The 21721-nt window shown below is 45.5% G+C and overlaps 1 protein-coding gene and 1 pseudogene across 1 annotated transcript; both read right to left on the minus strand.

The window, feature by feature from the left end:
- Window positions 1-3597: 3597 nt before the first annotated feature.
- On the minus strand, window positions 3598-9722 carry LOC136519892 (ubiquinone biosynthesis O-methyltransferase, mitochondrial-like). The gene is made up of 9 exons (XM_066513276.1): window positions 8643-9722; window positions 8052-8141; window positions 7654-7732; window positions 6350-6427; window positions 6155-6203; window positions 5782-5831; window positions 4924-5073; window positions 4156-4236; window positions 3598-4079 (listed from the first exon to the last, which is right to left on the minus strand). The coding sequence occupies exons 1-9, from the start codon at window positions 8906-8908 to the stop codon at window positions 3936-3938; spliced, it is 987 nt and encodes a 328-aa protein (XP_066369373.1). The 5' UTR covers window positions 8909-9722; the 3' UTR covers window positions 3598-3935.
- A 1107-nt stretch (window positions 9723-10829) lies between these two features.
- LOC136519891 (B-box zinc finger protein 22-like) lies at window positions 10830-17938 on the minus strand (annotated as a pseudogene).
- Between the last annotated feature and the right edge of the window lie 3783 nt (window positions 17939-21721).

Genomic DNA, 21721 nt, shown 5'->3' on the forward strand with positions numbered 1-21721 from the left:
TAGAATGCATGAAGGAAGCGAAGTATGCTAAAACAGAGGCAGGAGCTGGAAGAGGTAGCACCAGAGTTTGACCAAACTGCATGGCATGAATCTTCTGCACTAGGATAACCATAGTACGACAGTATATAATCGACAAACACCATCCTCTGTAAAATTGCAGTGTGGCAGCCTTGACTTGCAATGAAATTTGTAGAATTTAATCTAATACACAATTATTTCAGAATCATGTCAGGATTCATAGGGTGCATTTGGTTGGGCTTTTGGCTTTGGCTTTTTTAGCCCAAAAAGCCAAAAGCCCAACCAAAGGGGCTGCTTTTCCAGGCTGCTTTTTCAGAAACAGCTGCTTTTTCGTAGTACATTTTTGAAAGCTGGTTTGACCCTGCTTTTGGCTTTTGGCTTTCTGCTTTTTGAAATTGGTGGCATAAAAAGCTTTTTCATAGTTGTTTCAAGAGAGATAAAGATAGAAGGTATATTTTATACTTGTTTAACCAAACAGCTTTCAGCTTTTCTACAGCTCACAGCCCACAGCAGCTTTCCCACAGCTCACAGCCCACAGCAGCTTTTTCCCACAGCCACAGCTCAACCAAACACGCCCATAATATGCTCTATGCAAAAACTTGCACTATTTAGCAGCTTAACATAAGTACCGATCACCAAGTCAGTAGAATAGGAAGCATGTCAGCTCTTCGAACCGGATTCGTGACCACCGATCAAGGTGCCTATTGTTAGGCCTACAGAATTAGCATAATCCAGAGTACGTATTATTGATAGGATCATAGGCAGGTCAACTACAAGGATACATGATTTGACACGATCCATGTTTTGCAGCGATAACCCAAAATAAGTATATCTATCGAAATGCTCGACTCACTATATCAGAAACTAGATATTTGTATGAAGAATCAGGGATAGAAAATATCAAGCAACAAACTGAAAATGCAATATCAAATACCACCAAACCTTGAAAAGATTGATTTGCTCTCAGTTGATTCAATTGCACATTGATCTAGACACAATATATTTTAGCTATCTCCCATCTCATCCCTATAAAAAGCAATGATGATTAGGCAAACTTTTACAGTCTGAACTGAATAGTTCTTGCATCACAATATATTAACATGGATTCTTAACTTGGTAAAAAGGTGGGACTATATAAATGAACAAAAAATCCTTTTCCAAAGTGAACTGATCTGAAGATAATATCTTAGGATATAAATGAATAATATTACTGCAGCGAAAATGAACAATGCAATATCTCATTCACCTGCTAGGTAACCAAGTATGATTAGCTAGTTGGATAAGAAATTATTTCCTTTTTCGCGATTCACGTGTAGAGGGATCCAAATTAAACAGACGATTGATGTATACATTGCCGAGGCGACACTTAGGATAGCACGCCATCATGGAAGGGATGATGGTAGTAAGTGAGGCTATATTCCCCACTCATGGAGAAAACTATAGATCAAATCAAACATAATTACAAAAGTATTGGTGAGAAACTTTAGTCCAAACATAAATGGCAGAAGGACTTCCTTAAATTTTAAGAACACTATTAATCTCACATTGTCATTATTGAAAGAAGAAAAGTGGAGACTATGACCAGCATGAGGTTCTATTGTGAATCAAGATCCTCCACATCTCCATTGGAACATAACTGTAAAGGTAAAGTGATTTTTAGCATGAACCAACAATAGGGAATGCTAGAAGTACCATATTTGTGCATATAAAGATGCCATGTACACATATAAATAAGTACGGAAATGGAACAATCAAAATCAGATTGGTACGCACCAAACTGAACCATCATTGGTCAGTGTTTTTCTGAAAAAAAAAATGGAATTGGTTCGGCCGTTTAGACGTTGCCAACGTCGGTCCGCCTGACTGGCCTGGTAGAGAAGGGGTTATTGCTGATGCCTAGAGCAGTTCTTTGGCATGGAGATCACGCATAAGGAATGAAGACATAACCAAATCAGATCCGGGCGCAACAATGAGATCGAGATCGAGAAGAAGGCAGAGATCGGACAGACCGAGAATTCGAGATCGAAAAGGAGGGTACACGTACATGTCGTTGTCAGGACGATGGCGAGGTATTCGAGGATGGCGGCGAGGTCTGGCGAGGTATTGGAAGACAACGGGGAGCCCATACTTGCCGACGGAGATGACGATGGCCGCGGCCTCTAATCGGCGCCTGGGCCATCACCGCCCCTCTGTCATGGTCCGCTGCCGCAGCCACCGGCACGGCAAGGTAACACATCCACGTGCGCCGGCGCTGGGCAAGAGGAAGAGGCAACAAAGATCTGCCGGTGGCGGCGTCTGCGCACTGGGCAGGGAGAGGACAAAGCGGAGGCGGTGACGGCGAGGCACCCGGGCGTGGCATCTACGGGCGCTGCGGCCGGTGGAGAGGAAGAGGACCAAGAGATGGAGGCGGAGGCGGCGACCGGCGAGGCACTCGGGCTACGCGCGCTACGGCCGGTGGAAAGGAAGAGGACGGACGGAGAGATGGAGGCGGAGGCAGGAGGCCAACGATGGGCCACGAAACCACGAAAGCCCAAAAACAGGGCTGCACACGCACGAACCTTGGATCAGCCCTCAACTGAGTAGACCAAGATTTGCTCAAAAAAAATGAGTAGACCAAGAAATTAAGACCGCGTTTCGGTCGGAGCAACACGACGTGGCGGATCTGCACTGGAGCATCGTCTGTAAACACTAACCAGGGGCGTCCTCCTTGCGCGGATTCTAGGAGCTATATGAAGTTTACTATTTACTATTAAAGCTTTGTAGTAATTTGTTTTGTCAGATACTCAGATGCAGCGTTTTCCAGTTTTGCTTTCCAGTTAGCCGTTAATCAGAATGGCATCACCAAGGTGTTTCTAGCTGACGGAGACATTGATGGTACTTTGTTGAGCTCTTGCTTTGTCTATCATAAATAAGCTTAAAGGCAAGATCTGATCACTAAAAGCAACCATGATCACTAGCAAGTGTCGGTCTGTGGTGATGTGGCCAAATTGACATCTTTAATCAATCAAATGCATGTTGATGACACTTGAAAGAGGCATAATGTTGTTGAAAAACACCTGCCGGTGCCTTGAGAAAAAAAAAGAACTTCAATCTGGGAGAACCGGATAACTCACCGGGCCAACGTCACCGCGTCATGGTCTCGAAGAATATATGCAATGCAACAACTATCTTCTTATTTATAAAACAATTATATTAGACCGAAGACAGAAACCTCTAATAGCATTCCCATGCCGATTAAAAGAGCCTTGCACTCAATAAGAAATGGCAATAACTGCTAATTTTGCACTAAGCGAGGATTTATATATCTTTTTTACACAAAAAAGAACATACCAGTGCAGAGAGCTCCCGCTCTGTGCGGGGTCTGAGAAAGGATGTCAGTGGCAAGCCTTTTCCTCGCCTGTGCAATGCGAGAAGACCACAATTCGAACCCAGGACTTTCCGGTCACAGGCTATAAGACTCTACCGCTTGCACCAGGCCCGCCCTTCGTATATCTTTTTTACACACTGAGTAACAATTAACTAGAGTCAGCCGCTTTCCGTATTAAAAGAGTTACATTTCCAGACAAGAAACGTGTTCAGTTTTCACGTACAGTACTGTATTAGTAGTATTTTATTTAGAACATCAGTGATTGCCACAAAATTGAGAAAAAACCGTCTGAATCATCCTTGTAATACATTGCCCCCCAAAAATAGCTAGCTCTACTTGTTAGCAGTCGTGTCTCGTCAACATGGTTTCTCAATGCCCCTTCCACGCAGCATCACTCCACAAGCCCCAGTTTCCGAGGCTAACAAAAAAGGGCAAGGGAACTCTCTTTCGCTACTTGGTTGCATCCTTATTAGCGTTAAGATTTCAGTGACATGATTTGGTCCTCTGAAAATGATGCACCGATAATTCAAGGTCAGTTCTTTTTCTTCAACTATGATAAACTTGCTTCTCTGCCATTTGTTGACGATGCTTCGCTCTTCTTGACGCCAAAAGCAATGTAGTTTACACTGATATCATCTGACAGGGACCATTCTCCACTCAACGGATTGTAAACGAACCCTGCCATCTCTTCAACCTGGGAATAGATGTCAAAACATCAGCGACGCAGCTTAGAAATCGAATTCAGTGTGATACAGTGATTGAAAACTTACGGAGACAGAAGCCTTTTGCAGCATTAGGACCAGCTCCTCAGGGGTAACCAGTTTGGACCACTCATGTGTGCCTCTAGGAAGCTGCGCAAGTACAAAAGCTCAGAATGAGATATCAATCTTAAGCTGCATTAGTACTCCACCTCAGGAAAAACTATGACAGTATAACCATAGAACATCATAGCACTGAATGTTTCTCTGAAGAAGTGGAGATCTTAACAGGACCATTACTGGATTCTAACCTAGGCATCAAAAAATCAGAAAGCCAAGAAGCCTGAACTGACATGGCCTTGATTAGAATGATGAGTTGATGACTGGATTAGTTCACAGGTTCTCTTCATTAGATCATAATAAAGAGTTTCAAATTTGAAACGAAGTCTTCAAACCAGACCAACTTTGAAGGGCGTAAACCACTGGTTTATGGATCTACAGAGATTCTGACAACCGAACCTACAGAAACATGTCACTGCAGCACAAAACAAGGGGCACTCTCTATATGTGCAGTCCGTGACATCATATGTTAGGAAGAATAGAAGTATAGATCTACCATGTTTCCTTTACAACATAACTGAATATTTAATAGATTTGAAAAACTGATTTGTTATAGCTCAAGTTCATAAGAAGCATTAGTTGTCAGAGTCCAGACTACAAGTTCCACTCGAGTCAAAACATCACTAAGGAAGCATATTTGTCCAACACAATGGACTACCCAACTAAATTTATTGATCTCAGAAAATGAAGCCAAAACATGAAAGAATGCTAGACACTAACCCATCTGAGGATATACTCAGCAGCAACTATTGCAGTGGCATATGCTCTCATTGAACGGTTGATTGTGGAAACCACAGTGGCACCATTAGGAACTGTCAAAGCCGAGAGGGATTCACAGAACTCCAAAGGATTAGCAACATGCTCAATCACCTGTAAAGCATACAAAGTTCAATCCATATTCCAGATCAAAATTACATTAGGTTAACAACGCTGTAAACTAAATGACCCCCCCCCCCCCCCACACACACACACACACCCAACAAAAAAAAGGCAGTGGTCACATGATTTAAAGATTCTATTGTTCAGAACAAGTTTGCATGCTGATATTCTGTTTTCAGATTTCACAAATTTCTCATAATGAGTAATGTTGATGTACACACAGTGCTAATATCCAGATGTATGTGAAATAAATTAGTCTTATCTAACCTTATGACCGAACTAATATAAGTACTCAGCGCAAAGAGCTCCCGCTCTGTGCGGGGTCTGGGGAAGGGTGTCAGTGGCAAGCCTTACCCTCGCCTGTGCAATGCGAGGAGACCGCGACTCGAACCCGGGACCTTCCGGTCACAGACGGTTAGACCCTACCGCTTGCACCAGGCCCGCCCTTCACCGAACTAATATAAGTATAAACATATTTTCTCTTATGAATAATACACACAAAAGTATTGCCACCCTATGATCTAATATTTCTAATAGGTAATTATGCTCAATCAGATAAAAAGATGGCGCAAATGGAAAGCTTCAAGCAATAAAGTGCAGGACAACAATGTTCTTTTTCAGTATTATTGAAAACAAAAGGCTACTCCATACTATTTTGAAGGAGAGGATAAATACAGATGGAACCAAAAGTATGCATACCTCAAGAGAAATTACAGCATTGAACAGCCTTTTCTCTTTTACCAGTTCCTCTGCATATACACAGTTCTCATGTAAGTTTCCTCCAGTCAGTCATAAGAAATATCAGGGATCAATAACTTAGATATCCAAATTCATTCCCATATCAAAATTCGAAAGGTAATGTTCTTCCTTTTGTACCACATTAAGTACTAGCAAAGTTTACAGCAAATAATCTGCACAGCTTAACCCACGCATGCGAACTAAGGACCTTATTCCTTAAAAAAGATTACATCAAAGTATGGTGTCAATGGAAAAGAACTCCCAGGGTCAACTCAGCAGCTCCTCTATCATTGTTCAACAGAAATACAACAGGTACAGGGAGGGAGGGAAGTACCAGCTGTTGCACAACAATACTCAATCGAAGCAGTTGTTGGATCAGATGCCTGAGAAGATAAGAACCAAGAATCATTGACTGAAGGAATAGTGAAGTTACAGATTATTGTGCTTTTAAGATACCAAAATAACTCTTGAGACAAACAAACATATCTAAATTCACCTAATAATTACAGGATCAAGAGTTTGCACATACCGCATGAATACTTGCAATCTTTATATTCTTGTCAACAGCATCAATTGCAGTAACCGTAGCACCCATTCGAGCAAGAGGCTGCAATCCAGCAGAAAGAGAATTATTTTATTACCCTTTTCCAGATTGATCACAGAACAAAGAAGCACTTCTTACAGTCTACAATTGCACTCAAAACACCCGAAAGGGATTGCACCAACATTAGGATATAAATTTTTGACACTTTCAAACAACTACTTACAGTATTTGCAAAATCTATTGAACTAATTAGTAATAGCATGTGCAATGTTCCGAGCTGAACTAACACAGGTGTTGAGGTTCACATCCAAAGTCACAAAGCCAATGAAAAATGAAAATAAAGAACCATTTTCCGTGTTTTCTACATACCATGATGATAAATGATTGAAATCCACAGCAGTAAGATTGCTCTTACTCTCAGGTAGGTAACATGAATGCTGTTAGGAGTTTCATTAGTTTAAAAAATTCAAGTCAGTCAAAATGCCCACTGCTAAAAGACTATTATATATGTGATAATAACCTCACCTAAATGTTTAACAAGCTTGCCTATCCATTCAATAGATTTCATCAAGCAATGTTGAAGCTAAATTCTATCTGCTGACCTAAATCTAAAAATTACATATGAAATTCAGTGTGTAAGCCACAGATAACTACTACGTCCATTCCAAATTGTAAATCGTTTTAGGTTTGTCCTACACTTTTGTAGCTTTGATCATGTTTATAGAAAAATATATAAACATCTACAACATCAAACAAAATTCTTTAGATACACCATGAAATATATTTTGATAGTGCAACTATTTGATATTTTAGATGTTAATATATTTTCTATAAACTTGTCAAAGTTAGAAAACTTTGTCTTAGGACAAAACTAAAACGACTTACAATTTGAAATAGAGGGAGTATATCATAAGCCATATGAATACATGTGTGCACTAATAATCCCATTCTCCAAAGACATCCTCCAAGGAACAAAGTTCATGCATGCACAAGATCAATCCACAAAAGACCACCAAGGTGCACAGGAGAACCTATTATCACAACCAGTCAACCACTAACTCAACCCCTTAAAGTAGTATAAAGATATGAGCGTATTGCACAAAATACAAACTCAAAATAATTGAATAAACAAAATGCCAACTACTATATGTCAGTATCTGCTTCTATAATCTATAACGGTTGCCAAATGATCCACGCACTTGTTCCTTTATAAAAAAATTGTTGGTCCTTCACTATGTTAAGTGCCAATAGCGATTCGCATAAATGATTGACAGAGAGAAGCTTTCTACCTCTGACAGAATGCCACCTCCACATCCAACATCAATAACTTTGAGACCTTCAAGTGGCTTAGATGAATTTGGATCCCTCCTGGATGAACAAATATGCACACTTATGCAGTTAGCTAAAAATTAACAAATAATGTGTGTTATTTCATAAGCCATGTCAGTTTACAGTACGAACAAAGAAGTTTGAGCCCAGACATACATGCAATGGAGTACCGCACAAATTCATGAACATTGTTACTGATTTGGTTAGTCTATTAGAAATGAAATAACTTCGACAACCAACCTTTAATTTATTCTTGTACCACTAGAAATACAGCTTGGCAGTAGATTTCATGTATATTTCAGGAGGCTCACTATGTTATCAACAAAAATGAATAAGTTCAAGGGGTGCAGAACTGTACCTGAAGTGTCTACAAAGAGTGGAGCGGATAAAAGACAGTCGGGTTGGATTCATCACATGCAAAGGTTTGAATGGACCACTAGAATCCCACCTGTTTATTCCAGAAATAGCACCATCAGCAATAAGCTATAACATACAAGGAGACAACTGTAGTTCACTACCAATTTTAGCATTCAGAATAAGTTACAGTGTTATCTGAACAGTCCTATGTTATTCAGGTCTAATCTGCGTGCTTCCTTGAAAGTAGCTAGGAGCTAGCAACATGCTGATATTCATAAACATGTGTAGCGATCCAACAACACTAGTTATAGCATCGTTGTCTACATCCATCCCCCAGCCAAGGGCAGTAAATAAATGAAGGATGGTAGAGGTTCTATTCAAATCCGACCGGAAACGGTAGGCCAATTAATCTGTTAAACTTTGTCTCCCATGCTACAGGGGCTGTTTCACCACCATCTTTCGAATACGCGCACGCGCTCAAACATGCCGTCGTCCAAGCTCACACACGCTCAAAATTTCATCCAGACATTCTACCAAAAATCACGGGAGCTCATCGTCCTAGGCAAAAAGAAGGAGGGATCTCATTTCTCACCAGGTCTCGGCGATGGAGGCGAACTTGGCGACCTCTGCAGGGTTCAGCGACGAGACAGTGGGACCGCCATCGCCCGACCTCGACGGACCTCGAGGCGGAGATGGAGGGGGTGGCGGCGGCGGCTGCGGCGGGACCGAGGAGGAGGCCACGGTGGCGTACCTGCTCCATCGGGGGAGGAGGGCTTGGATAGGAGAGTGGCTGGGTCTCGGGATTCGTGCCCTGCCGTGGAGTGGGGAGGCGGAGGAGAGGAGGGCGCGGCGGAGCATCGTTCGCGGCTACCGGACCCCGGCGAGGTGGAGAGGTTTAGGACGCCGGGCCAGCACGGCGGTGTCCGCTTGAGATGTGGACAAATCGATTTTCCACTTTGCTCGTCGGACCTCGGAGAAGGGCCCGTCTGCAGACCACATAGACCATTGGATGCGCAATCGAACGGCTCCGATGAGAGGAAAGGCTGGTAAGGATATTTTTTTTCTGGTTCCTTTTTTGGTGGAAGAAAAGAAATCATGTGCCCGTTTGAGACGCACGACCATGATTCATGAACACACCAATTCGGTAGTTCCTGAGAAAGTTACCCTTCCACATCCACACTGTATTCGCATCGATGTGCTATTTACGACGTGATGTGTGGGTCGTGGGTGGTAAACGCAGTGTATATCACGGGATCGAGTCTCGCCGATATATCTTAACCAAAAGGAAATGAACGTTAGTGAATATCATTATGAATCGTTTCCGGTGCAAAATAGTCCAACCAAACAACACCTTAGTTGGAACTATTGGAAGAGTCTATAGTATTTATCGAAATTAGTCTTGTTCTGCACAAAAGAGAGAGAGAGAGAGAGAAAAGAGGTAAGAAATGTGGCCCTTGTTGGTTTTTGGCTCTATCCTACCTCAATTTACCTTTTGACAAGTTGCTAAAAATACTGTCTGAAGAATGGAAACAATTACCATGTGCCACGTATAAGAATTCTCAACCAAGACGATTTCATCCAATCAGATCTCGTCCATAGGTTCTGGATGCCTATTGCCTATGTACGAGCTAACCATCTTGAAGCATGTTTGATAATCCTAAATTTTTCTCCAAAAAAATCCATGTTTTCCAACTCTAAAAATGTATTAGAAGAAAAAAAAGAAGAACATCTCTAATAATTTACTCTTAAAATATAGAAAATAATTTTACATCAGGAATCATATACTACTTCTAAATTATTTTAATCAATTTTATATATTCTTTCTCTTCCGTATATTTGCATCTAGAACCCTTTCATACTCTTTATTCTTTTTCCGCCCTTTCACCTTTAATTGGCCGAAGAATATGCATGTATCCGCACGACCGCAACTCCGCACAAAGTTACGCGCGACGAGTAAGGATTTTCTAAGTGCGTAAATTTTAGAAGGAAGGATTAGAACTCGTTGGAGAGGGATTTTTTCTCATCTTACCAAAAACCAAGGATTAGGAAGGGAAACCGGGTACTCTTGAATATGCTCGAATTAATTGCTAGCTATCTAAAAATTAGCTAAAATTAACTTTAGTCCATCCAATACCAGTACTAATAGATGGTAGCTAAATCTTTATGAGTACTCAACTTCAACTACTAGTTGCTAGCCAAGTAGCTATCCAACTTTAATTAGTTTGAACTAATTTTTAATCCAACTAGTAACTAGCTCTAGTTCATTCAAACATGCCCTTAATGTGATTGCACGGTTATGAGTAAACCTGGTAACAGTTTGGAGCCTGTGTGCACAATTTGTGACAAATTAACCGTTGATGTACTTTGTCAGGATTGCGTACTCTGTCAGCCCAACACCGCCAGCTAACTTTCAAAGAAAATCTCCGCCAGCTCTACACGGGGGTTAGAGGAAGAGAAAAGAGCAGTCAATGATGTACGTATCTCGATATTTAGTGACCTAGTGCCACTTGTACCTATCCAATCATTTTTCATTGCGATGAGATTATATATTAGCTTTAGACAATGTGTAAAGACTAGATTATTAGACAAGTAGTCTTTTAAACTAGCTGGGGACACATGCTTTAGAGCAGGTAGACTATTGGAGCTGCCCTCGCCGATGATTCGAAAGCAAAACCACAGCAGTCAGGGTACCAAGGCATCGGATGGCAAAACTGGAGCCACTCTGGTAATGGTCAAGGATGGTATTGCAGCAGTAACTTGTGCCACCACCAGTGTGCGATGTACTCGCGAATGATCTTACTGGGTACTCCTCTTTATTTCGGTATATACACAAATTCGACACCACACAGCTCGAAACAATTCACTAGCGAAGCTCAGATCTTTGGAAAATGAACAACATTGAGGCATTACAACACACTTCAAACCTGGCTACTGGATAGTTCAGTTGAAGTTTGAATGATCACCCAGTCCTGGGTATCTTTTTTTCCGTCATTTGGCCCACCAAGAAACCTTTCTCAAGATGGCCTATACTGGACAGTGGTGTCTACTGATCTTGTTGTCACCTCAATACTCTCTTCTCCGGCGCTTGAAACTGGATGGTATGGTGAACTGATTTTGGGAGTTCTGGAGGGAGGTAATTTCAGGAACAAACATGGTGCTGTCATATGCAGGGAAACACAAATTCCCATGCCAATTGAGCCCCGAGGCTGTTGGTGGCGAGGGAACCTCAGGTACTGTCCATGGATTCTCAGGTACTCGGCTCATATATTCATCGGTGATCAATCCAGGCACCTGCCCTAATAGTTCCTCAGCAACGGAGCCTTCAGCTAAACGGCATTGTGGAGATCCACCAGCACTCCCCAGCTTAGCATTGTCACCCTGTAAAGAGAGAAATGGTATTCAATAGTCTGCCTTTTAAGTATTTCAAGTGAACGAACAAATCAGATGCTAACGCTAAAACGAAATCATCATCATCATCATGTCACAATCCAGAAAGCCTAGACTATTGCAAAGAGCAAACTCCTACACTAGAGTAACAGTCACCAAATCTAGCAACTAAACCTAGCATTACAACAGCACAAATCTGAAACTCTAGTTCACCATCAGCCAGTTAACAAAGGATCAGATTAATTTTCAACCTAAATAATCTTATGCGTTAATTTTCTTCATGTAGATGCCAGAAAGAATGTCACTCTTAAGCTCTTAAGCTCTTGAACATGTTTACAACAACAATCTGAATTTTCATCATAGTAAAAGGTCATAAGTTCAAATGCATGAAGCTAGTCAACCACATATCAAGAAATGCTGGTATGTTCATCGGCAGTCTAAAAGACCTTAAAGTTGAACAGATGCTAGTAGGCTATTAACGACATGGAGGAAAGAGAGGGCGTACCCAGTGCAGAGAGCTCCCACTCTGTGCGGGGTCTGGGGAAGGGTGTCCCTAGACCCCGCACAGAGTGGGAGCTCTCTGCACTGGGTACGCCCTCTCTATGTATATATGGTAACTTGCCTTCGAAGAACCATGCTCGGAGAAGCCAAAGTTTGGACCATATTCTGAGTTACTGAAGAACTCATCCACAGGCCAATCTGGTAGACTGTCTGTCACATTACCACCTGAGAATGACAAGTGGTAGGCTCCATCACTATTGCCGTTAATTTGGTTGGAGAAGACTGTTGTGGTCTGGCTAGATTGCAGAAGTGTTGGGCTTTCCTCTGACGTGTACTTAGGTGGGGATTCTACTGACTGAATTGTACTATTGTTCATAGTCCAATCAACCACTTCTGCCCTGGCTGTTGGAACAGATTTCTGCCTTGAATAATCTCCATTTGTTACATTTTGGTTGGGAACAGAAGCACTGCCTTCAACTGAAAATTGAACTGCCGGGCTTCTCCTAGGCAGATGTCTCGCTGGTTGATTTACTGATCCACCGGCAGCATTAACATGCTTTTCAGCAATAGGTGGAACTGGATCAGCAGGATCAAGACCCACCTGAACTCCAGTTAGCAGGAATCTCTGATGTACTGAAACAAAGGAATTCACTGTGTGTATAGCAACATCACAGTCTCTACAAAGTAGTGCACGGTCCTCTAGGCAGAAGAAGTATCCAGAAGCCTCCTGCATAAGGATAAACATGAGAAATGTCTTGCAGGAGGAATCAATACAGTACACAACAAAGTGTGTCGCAGTATATCGTTGTGATGAACACTGGTCTAGATGGCACTGAACCCCAGCAGCGTGACCTCGCTGATAGCCAGCAGACAAGGGTAAGGGTAGGAGAAAGGGACTAGGTAATAGATTGATATTCTTCTAGCCTGCCAAGTAATGGTCGCATGCCCTCCTTTTATAACCACGTACTAGCAGCTAGGAGATAAGACTAACAAATGGATCTAGTAGCTAACTAACAAATAATGATAGCAACTCAGGATAAGGTTGTTGTTTGCTCCTTGCACCAGCCGCCTAAGCCCCTGCAGCCAGTTGGCCACATCCAGATACAGCATGTCCATGGACAATAGCTCAACCAACTCAAAATGTAAAATATAGTGACTCATCGTCCATACAGTGATTCGATCCTCATAAGTAAAACACTGTAGAGTATAAACAGAAGGCACACCCAACAGCACTACAGCAGCCCTTAGTGCACAAACAAGGGTTCTCATCTAGCAAGTAGCAACCACTGAAGCAAAACAAGTGCAACTTGCAGAAACACACCAGGCAACTAAATTTCACAACTTAGGTTGATACAAAATAATGACGTCACTATACATAGACTGGAATTAGTAAATTTACAATTTGATGGTTGACGCATTTACTAGGTTTTCAAAATCAGCAAATTTGACAGGTTACAGAAAAAATGATAGGGCATAATGTGTTGCAATTAGAAAAAAAAACACATGGTGTTTCACTTTAGCTTCCTCAAGGTAGTTACAAGTGCACATGTGCATGTAACTGCGTCCTTTCATGAACTTGTGCAAGTAAACATCTGCGTGAGACTGTGGGATGCAACGCACACGAGCTTGAGCTTGAGCTAGTGCGTGCATTGTGTAGCGATCTTGTCTTTCGTCTTGAAGATTACCTATTTCTTCCACCTGTGGTAAATTAGGTGCTGGTGGAAAAAGAGAACTTGTGCAAGTGCAATGTAAAGCCTATTGGGATCCACTCTAATTAAATGTACCATTTTATGCGAACTGATCATAGATCAGTTGGTTAGGTTTCTTGTCATGGAACCTGCCCACCCGGGTTCAAGTCCTCGACTTGGCACGGGTGCTCGCGTTTTCCTGGATTTATTCCAGGATTTAACGGTGCTATGCTTTCAGTGGTAGGCGACGTCCCCGTCGACACCGAGGCGCCTGTGGTGACTTCATGAATCTCGAGATCTGTCGGCTCAGTCCTTTGAAGGTGCTCATAGGGGTAGGATTTGCGTACGTGTATTCATAGGGGTGAGTGTGCATGCGTGTTGTGGCCGTCTACGTTGTACTGTGTAATTCTCAAAAAATGTACCATTTGACGTAGCCTGTAGTACATTTAGCTATGTAACTTTCTATTTCAGGCCTTCATAAAATGGTAGCAATCGTATTTGAAGAATATATGACCAAATGAAGAGAAAGCTTCTATGTGCATGCATTTGGGATGATCTTCACCATTGGCCTTTAAGCATAAGTGTCATTCCAGTAAAAGTTGCACTGTAGTCTAACAAAGCTACCCTCGAGGTTTGGGCCATTTCTAGTGCACACTTTATCAGGGAACACTAGATTGAATGCTTATCTATTTCATCAAAACAAGGCTGGAAATGCAAACTGAGATTGCATGTGCATGCACATGGTCAGTAACCCAGGCAGCATGGTGAAGCAAGTATGCTCATACCTGGGTCCACGCAGGACGGGCAGACAGCATGATCAACTCTAGCAAACATTAATTATTCTCCTTGCTATTATTGATGCCTTTCAATACTTTTATATTTATAGAATTTTTTCCTTCTTGTTGGTGGCTCATCTTGTGTTTCATCTCTATCCTACCCCAACTTGCTTGGTATAAAGGGCACTGTTGTTGTTACTGCTGGTTTTACACTGACAAGTGCTAATTTTAGAGCATAAAAAAGATGGATAAATAAATGAAGTGTTTTCTTAAAACACGTGATTTACCCAAAATAAAGGTATATGTGGTTTTTATTGGGACATGACCAAATCAGCAACAAAAATAAGAGCATCAGTCTATAATTTTCATCTTTGAAACCACAACCTCACGTTAGCATTAATTGAACCACAAGGAAGCAAAAGTAGCACACCATTGCCTTGTTCATCCATTTAAATATATAACTAATATGTACAAATATGTCCCAAGAGATAATTTGCTGTACTCTCTCAATCAACAATTTACATCATCCAAAGTCAGATTAACAGAGACAGGAGCATAAACCCCATTGGCTACAGGGAGATAATTTTGACCAACTCTAGATCAATTGCGTAAGCCCCTTTGCCTATGCTTCTTCATCACACTAGCTACAAGCAACATGCTGTAGCATAGCCATATCACCACAATTCAACAGCCTATGGTACTGCAGCAAAACCTATGAGCCTTTTACCTTTGTGCCATTATAAAAGATGGTCGCAGCCTACATGCCACTAAAAAGTTCGAGCGCACCTTGGTGCCATCGTCGAACTTTTTTTTGTCCTCCACACCATTCCATCCAGTTTTGCCTCTAACGCTGTCAAACAGGCAGATGAAATGACCATTTTACCCTTATAGTGGGGCCTGTTTGTCAGCCACCCAAACCTTCTCTTTCTGCCCACCCCTCTGGCCTTATCCCCTCCACCAGTCCACCATCTCCACCGACGGCAGCCGACCAAGAAATCCCCGCCCAACCTCCATCGCCCCTCCGGCTCTGCCTCGCGCCCGTGCGGCCTCCAGCGTCCGCCCCAACTGCGGCCACCTCCTCCGTGCGGCCTCCAGCGGCGGCGCGCCGCCCAGCCTGGGGCCATCTCCTCCCTCCCCCAGGCGCCTCGCCCTCGCGCGCCCTCCGCAATAGCGCCGCACCGTCCCGCCCACGACGCCGGCCGGGGCCGTGCCCCACCCCACCATGGCTGCTCCACCACCTGCAAGCGGGAGCCCCCCGCCGCCGGCGCTCCCCGGCATGCGTGCGGGAGCCGCCCCGCCGCGGTGCCCCAAGGCCCACACTCGCGCACCACGGCGAGGCTCCGGCTCCGGCGACGGCTGTGTCCGCCCCGCGCCTAGTGACTGAACGGAGCTCTGGCACGAACAGAGCGCAGCTCATGGCACGGAGCCACCCAGTCTCCCTCCTTCCACCATGTCTCGCGCTCGGCGTCCAAGGAGAAGGTGCCTCTGCCGTCGTTGATGGAGATCCACACGCGCGCGCCCACCACGAAGTAGGCCACGACGCACACAGTGTAAAAGCCAACACCGTCATCCAGGCTCCAGGGACGCGGCGGAGCGCCTCGTAAGCAGCAGTAGTCGCCGCCGCGCAGGATGCTGTCCATCACGACCACCATGTCATCTCCCACCGCGAGCATGGCGGGACGGAGCTTGGCGTCGCGCAGCTGCAGGGCCAGGCGACGAGGGCTGCGTGGCGACGTCGAGGGCCACCGTGTTGCAAGACTTGTAGACGAGGCCCAAGATGGTGCCGCCGGAGAGGGCGAGCACTCCGAACTCTGTGGTGGCGTGATCGGCGAACCAGGCGGACGAAGTCGTCCAGCAGCCGCTCCGCGAACGGGGACTGGCCGAGGCGGAGCAGCAGGGCCGTTCTCGACGCCGGCAGCGCGGGCTCCGCCACGAGCACTCTGCCCCACCCCGCGGCCGCGCGGCCATCCCCGACGCCGGCAGCGCGGGCGCCCCGCCCTGCAAGACGGGCTAGGAGCGCAAGGCCGCAGCATCACCGTCCTGCGAGGTGCCGGTGGTTGCGGCGGCGCTGGCTTGGAGCGGCCATGGCGTCCGTGCCACGCGCGCTCTGCCATGGCCCACACCGACAGCACGCGGACGGGTGGCCGAGCGGGTGGATCGCGTGCGGCGGCCAGGATGGTGGGCGGCTTTGGGAGCGCGATGCAGGAGCAGCGACGGAGGAAGAAGGTGCCCAGGTCACTTACAGCTTGGCCCCACCAGGCAGAGAGAGAAAGAAGGGAGAAGGACCAGGGTCAGAGAGAAGGGTATTTTGGACATCACTATCGGTCAGGGTCCACATGTCAGGGCTGTCAAACGGTAGAAATCAAACAGAAGGTGGACGGAATGATTTAGGAGGGCTAAAAAAAGTTCGACGATGGCACCAAGGTGCGCTCGAACTTTTTAGTGGCATGTAGGCTTTGACCATCTTTTATAATGGCACACAGGTAAAAGGCTCAAAACCTATCCCTTTCGAGAACAATGTGAGTCTCTTTAAATTTTTTCCCAAAGAAAGGGGTCGATAAATGATGCTTTGGCTCCTCAGGAGTGGCACATCAGTACAACATCCAAGTCAATCTCTTCATAATTACAATATCCTGGAGGACCAGAGACAGATCACAACATGATGCCTTCCCTGGGATAGGGAAAGCCTGTGGGAGCTAAAATTGAACTCACTATAGTCCTAGTCCAGTCAGATCATCAGTAAAACATAGTATATCATATAGCAATTGCACCAATGCTCTAGAAACAAGACTCCCCGGGAAGCTGCCCAGGTAAAGCAATTTGCTACAGACCGAAGCATCAACAACAGCTTTCCTTCAGCCGCCTATATGTTTCGCTAGCCAAATCATCAGGCGAGACCTACCCTGCTAGGTGCTAGCTTGGGATCAGACGATCAGTACCGGAATTCCCAGCCTGGCAGTGGCAGCTACTACGCGACAGCTACAATTCTCCAAACCCCCAACCCAACCGAGCTACAGGAATGGAGGGAGGGACAGCAGAGACGAGGGCTCGGGGTCAGGGCAGACCTGACAGATGTCGCACTTGGGCACGGCCGGCGCCGCGGCGGCGGGCGGTCCCGGCGGCGTCGGCGTCGGTCAGAAGCGGCACCCGCTGGTGCTTCCCGGCGAGCTTGTTGGCGGCGTGCACCTCCTCGTCGCAGGCGACGCAGAGCGCGGCCTCGTCCGCGCAGCACAGCACCCGCGCCTCCGCGGCCCCGCAGGCGTTGCACTGGATCTTCATCCCCGGCTGGCTCCCCGCTAGGGTTTTAGAGGGAGGGGAGGGGGACGAGGACGGCCGGCGAGGGGACGCGGCGGGAGGGGTTGGATCGGCTCCCGGCTCCCGGCTCCCCTTTCTCTCCCCCTCCCTCGCACGGCCCGTGTGAGCTAATAGTAAAGCTTATAAAGCGAGAGGCGAGGAGCCAATGCGCTGTCGTGTTTTGATTAGTTGCGCGCTTTGTTTAATCCGCGTGGTGGGGTGCGGTTGCTTTCGGTAGGCGAGAAGAGAGGGGACGATCGGGCCATCGGGGATTCGGGGGAAGGTTGGGGACGAGGAGAATGAGACGACGGATGAAGCGGCGGTCAAAGCACAAAGCAGAGCGCCAGCCGGAGGAGGGCAGCTGGACAGCGGAGTGGGGGCTTGCGGATCGCGGACGTGCTCCGCCCCCGCGTCCACCAGTAAATAGAAAATTGCTCATATTTCATCCGTGCGATGTCGGCACATTCCGGCGGCCGCCGAACCCGGGCAGATGCCGGTTTGCGCCAAATTTTGCCTTTTGCTGGACGAGTACCGAGGAGTCCTCGCTGATATTTCTATACTCAGAGCAAGTATAATAGCAGGTTGTAAGCCGACTAAATGCTGAGGTAGAGGTGAGAGGGGAGGAGAGAGAAGAGAAGCGGACTGTAAGCTTACAGCCGGCTTGGGCACAAGAACCAAGAAAGTCTGTGAGAGAGACAAGTAGGCTATGTATTAATTGTAAAGAGCTAACTACTGTATGAGTAGGCTAAGAAAAGGCTGTAAGAAACCTTACAGCTAGCAAGCCGGCTCTATTATTAGCCTTGCTCTCATTCAGTCACGAAAGAAGTGTCATTTTTTATACGAACCATGTAGATTCACAGCAAAAACGATATTAACGATATTCTTTTTTTAGAACGGAGGAGATCAGCGCGGAAATTGGACCGTAAGGCTCTTAACACTGGATGGTCTTCGACGAGATCAATTCGATGGTGATGCTGGGAGGCAGTGGAGCTATGACGAGAGCAATTGAGCAATGGTCAGCAGCAATTCTCGAATTTACCGTGGCAATGTTGGTGGGGAGGCGAGGCTAGAAGAGCTGAGCGAGAAGGCAAGGGCTTCCCCAACGGATCACCCGTGAACGGCTGCCTCAAGATCCACGTCTGCTTATGTAGTCCATATTATAATGAGTAGTAGTTTCGCAGTATGACGGAGCCTCTTGTAGAGGAGTCATGTTAGGTTTGATCTCCCATCAGTTAGGCCCAACGGTCTTTTGGGCCTTGTTCTCGTGCCCTGATCGGGGGGCGCCCAACCTTACATGGTTGGTGAGCCCCCATCGCACAGCGCTATAAAGGAAAGGTGGAGGCCGGGGCTCGCAGTACAAGGTTCACCGCATCGCCAGTCACCCCACCGACATCCTAACCCTAACCCGATCTTGAGAAGGGGCGCTGCCAGCGACGGGAAGCACCACCGACGCCGGCAACGCCACCCCGACGCACACGCCGCTGCCAAAGACGCCACTGCACCGACTCCTCTCTCTCCACCGAACATCGCTGCCGGCGCGCAGATGGCGTCCGCCAATGAGATCCCGGCCGGTGCTTCGACCACTATGGCCTTCAATGGTCTGCTACCTCTCACTCCCCTTCTCTCTGCCTCTCTGTAAATCTTGAACATGTATTCCTATTCTATATACCCGCTCTGGTGAACTTGACTCGATTGAGTCATAAGAAATCTAACAATGGTACCGGAGCTAGGTTAGAGAAGAAACCGGATCGGGAAAAAAATAGAAAGAAGAACCCTAGATCTAAATCTTTTCGGATAAGAGAAAACCCTAGACCCAAATCCGAAAGAGGGAAGAAGGGGAAGAAGAAAGAAAGAAGGGTCGGAACCCTAACCCTAACCCTAGTTTCTCATTCGGATGAACGAAAAAGAAAAGAAATCGAAAGTACAGAAAACCGAATCGGCAAAAATCGAACCCTAACCCTAATTTTTCCCCATCCCCACCACGGGTTAATCCCAGAAGAGAGAAAGGACGGGGAAGAAGGTAAAAGAAGAGCCGAACCGGCTCTTCGCCGGCACGGGAGAAGAAGAGCCGATTCGGGGCGCTGCTCGCAGGGCTCGGCCAAGGGGCGCCACGGCCAGGCCGCTCGACGGCGGCGTGCTCACCCGTTGGGGAGCACGCGCGCCGGCGTGGGGGCCGGCGACGGCGCCATGGATCACCCGCTCCTCCGCCTTCGGTTGCGCTCGCCTCGCTGCTGCGGCTAAGGAGAGAAGAGAGAGCGCGGTGAAGAAGAGAGAGAAAGGGCAGGGGGCGAATGAGCTAGGGTTTTCCAGGGCATCGGCCGCGGCGGTGGTTTTGACCGCGCGAAACGAACGCTTGGCCGTCGGATCAAGACGGACGGTCGAGATTGGATGGGCCAAGTCGAGGCCCAGGCGGGCGCGCGCTGCCGAGCGACTTTGCCGGCCCAGGCCCAGGTTGCGGCCTGGGTGCGGCCTGCGCGCGCGGAGGACTGGGCCGAGTCGGTTTTTGCCGTCTTGGGCCGCGCTGGGCTAAAATGAAAGAAGAAAAATTTTGTTATTATTTTCCAGGAGCAATTTTAATGCATATTTTTTTTATGAATTTGAATGATTTTGATACAATTTTTCTGTGCAAATTTTATCCAACGATATTTTTGCTGAGAAAACAGTAAATTTTTTAGTGCTTCTGGAAAATAATAATATGAAAAGATTATTAATGTTTCCACTGTGCATGATGATTTTCGTTCTCTTTTGATTAAATTTGAACCAATGGGATAATTTAATTTTAAGAGAAGTGATGAATTTCTGATAATTTTTTTTTGATGAGATTATGATGTTGTTATTTTCTGACCAACGTTGTTAATAACAATATTATAATTTTTTATCCATGAGAAATTATGCATTAATTTTACTTCTGTCCAACGGTGATGTAAAATGTTTGCATGGATGAATTATAAGTTTTAATTTGACCAACGTTGAGTTAAAGCATGAAATTTTATGTATAAATGTTTCTTACTTACTCTGGTGTGATTTCAGGAGGCAAATGCATTGTGAACATTGCCAACATCCCGACACTCAATGGGACCAATCACCATGTATGGTGGGAGAAGTATGAATTGGAACTTACGTTGGAAGAGGTCGATTTTGCCATCACCTCACCGTGTCCTACCGAGCCAGAAGACCCGGTGAGAGGTGAAAATGAATCTGACGCTGATTTCGCTGCTCGAAAGCGTGATCATGCTGAAATAAGAATGAAATATGACCTTGAACATAGGCAATGGACTCTCTCCAACCGTAAGTGTCTGTTGGTGGCCAAGGCCACCATAGAAGAACAGATAAGGGGCTCAATCCCTAAATGTGCTACTGCTAAAGAATATCTTGAGAAAATCAAGAGTCAGTTTACTGGGTCTACCAAGGCCACAACAAGTTCACTGATTAAGAAGCTTGTGAATGAGAAATTCACTAGTGGTAGCATAAGAGAGCACATTTTGAAGATGAACACTACGACATCTAAGCTAAAGGAAATGAATTTGAAGGAGGAGAATTTCCTTATTCATTTGATTTTTGCTTTTTGCCAAAAGAATATGACACATTCATTGTGAATTATAATATGCAGCCTGAAAGATGGGGCATAGAAAGACTCATCTCAATGTGTGCTCAAGAAGAGGAGAGGATAAGTCCTCACAAGGTGAATCCACTCATTTTGTGAAGGATAACAAAAGAAAGAACTTTAATGACAAGAATTCTAAACCACAAGGGAAACCTAAGTGGGATAAGGCCTCTTCCTCCAATTCACATGGAAAGAAACCCCAGGATTCTGAGAATCAGCAGTATGGTGGAGCTGAAAAAGATCAGTGCAAGTACTGCTTCAAGAAGGGACACTACAAGAGGGATTGTCCAGACTTTCTGAAATCTCTGCTAAAGAAAGGTGATGAATTTATTACATTTGTAGATGAATTCCTGTATTTATGTTATGATAAATTCACTTGGTGAGTTAATTCAGGTGCAACTACTCATGTTGCAAATTCCTT

The sequence above is a fragment of the Miscanthus floridulus genome, chromosome 18 (genome assembly GCF_019320115.1).
Source record: "Miscanthus floridulus cultivar M001 chromosome 18, ASM1932011v1, whole genome shotgun sequence".
Taxonomy (NCBI): domain Eukaryota; kingdom Viridiplantae; phylum Streptophyta; class Magnoliopsida; order Poales; family Poaceae; genus Miscanthus; species Miscanthus floridulus.

Bases quoted from the DNA above. Each gene is read 5' to 3' on its own strand.
- LOC136519892 (XM_066513276.1), bottom strand. From the start codon at position 8,908: ATGCTCCGCCGCGCCCTCCTCTCCTCCGCCTCCCCACTCCACGGCAGG. The intron at 6,204-6,349 runs GTATGTGCAAAC...TTATCTTCTCAG, and splicing joins AGATTGCAAGTATTCATGCG to GCATCTGATCCAACAACTGC. The intron at 4,237-4,923 runs GTTAGTGTCTAG...GTACTTGCGCAG, and splicing joins CTGAGTATATCCTCAGATGG to CTTCCTAGAGGCACACATGA.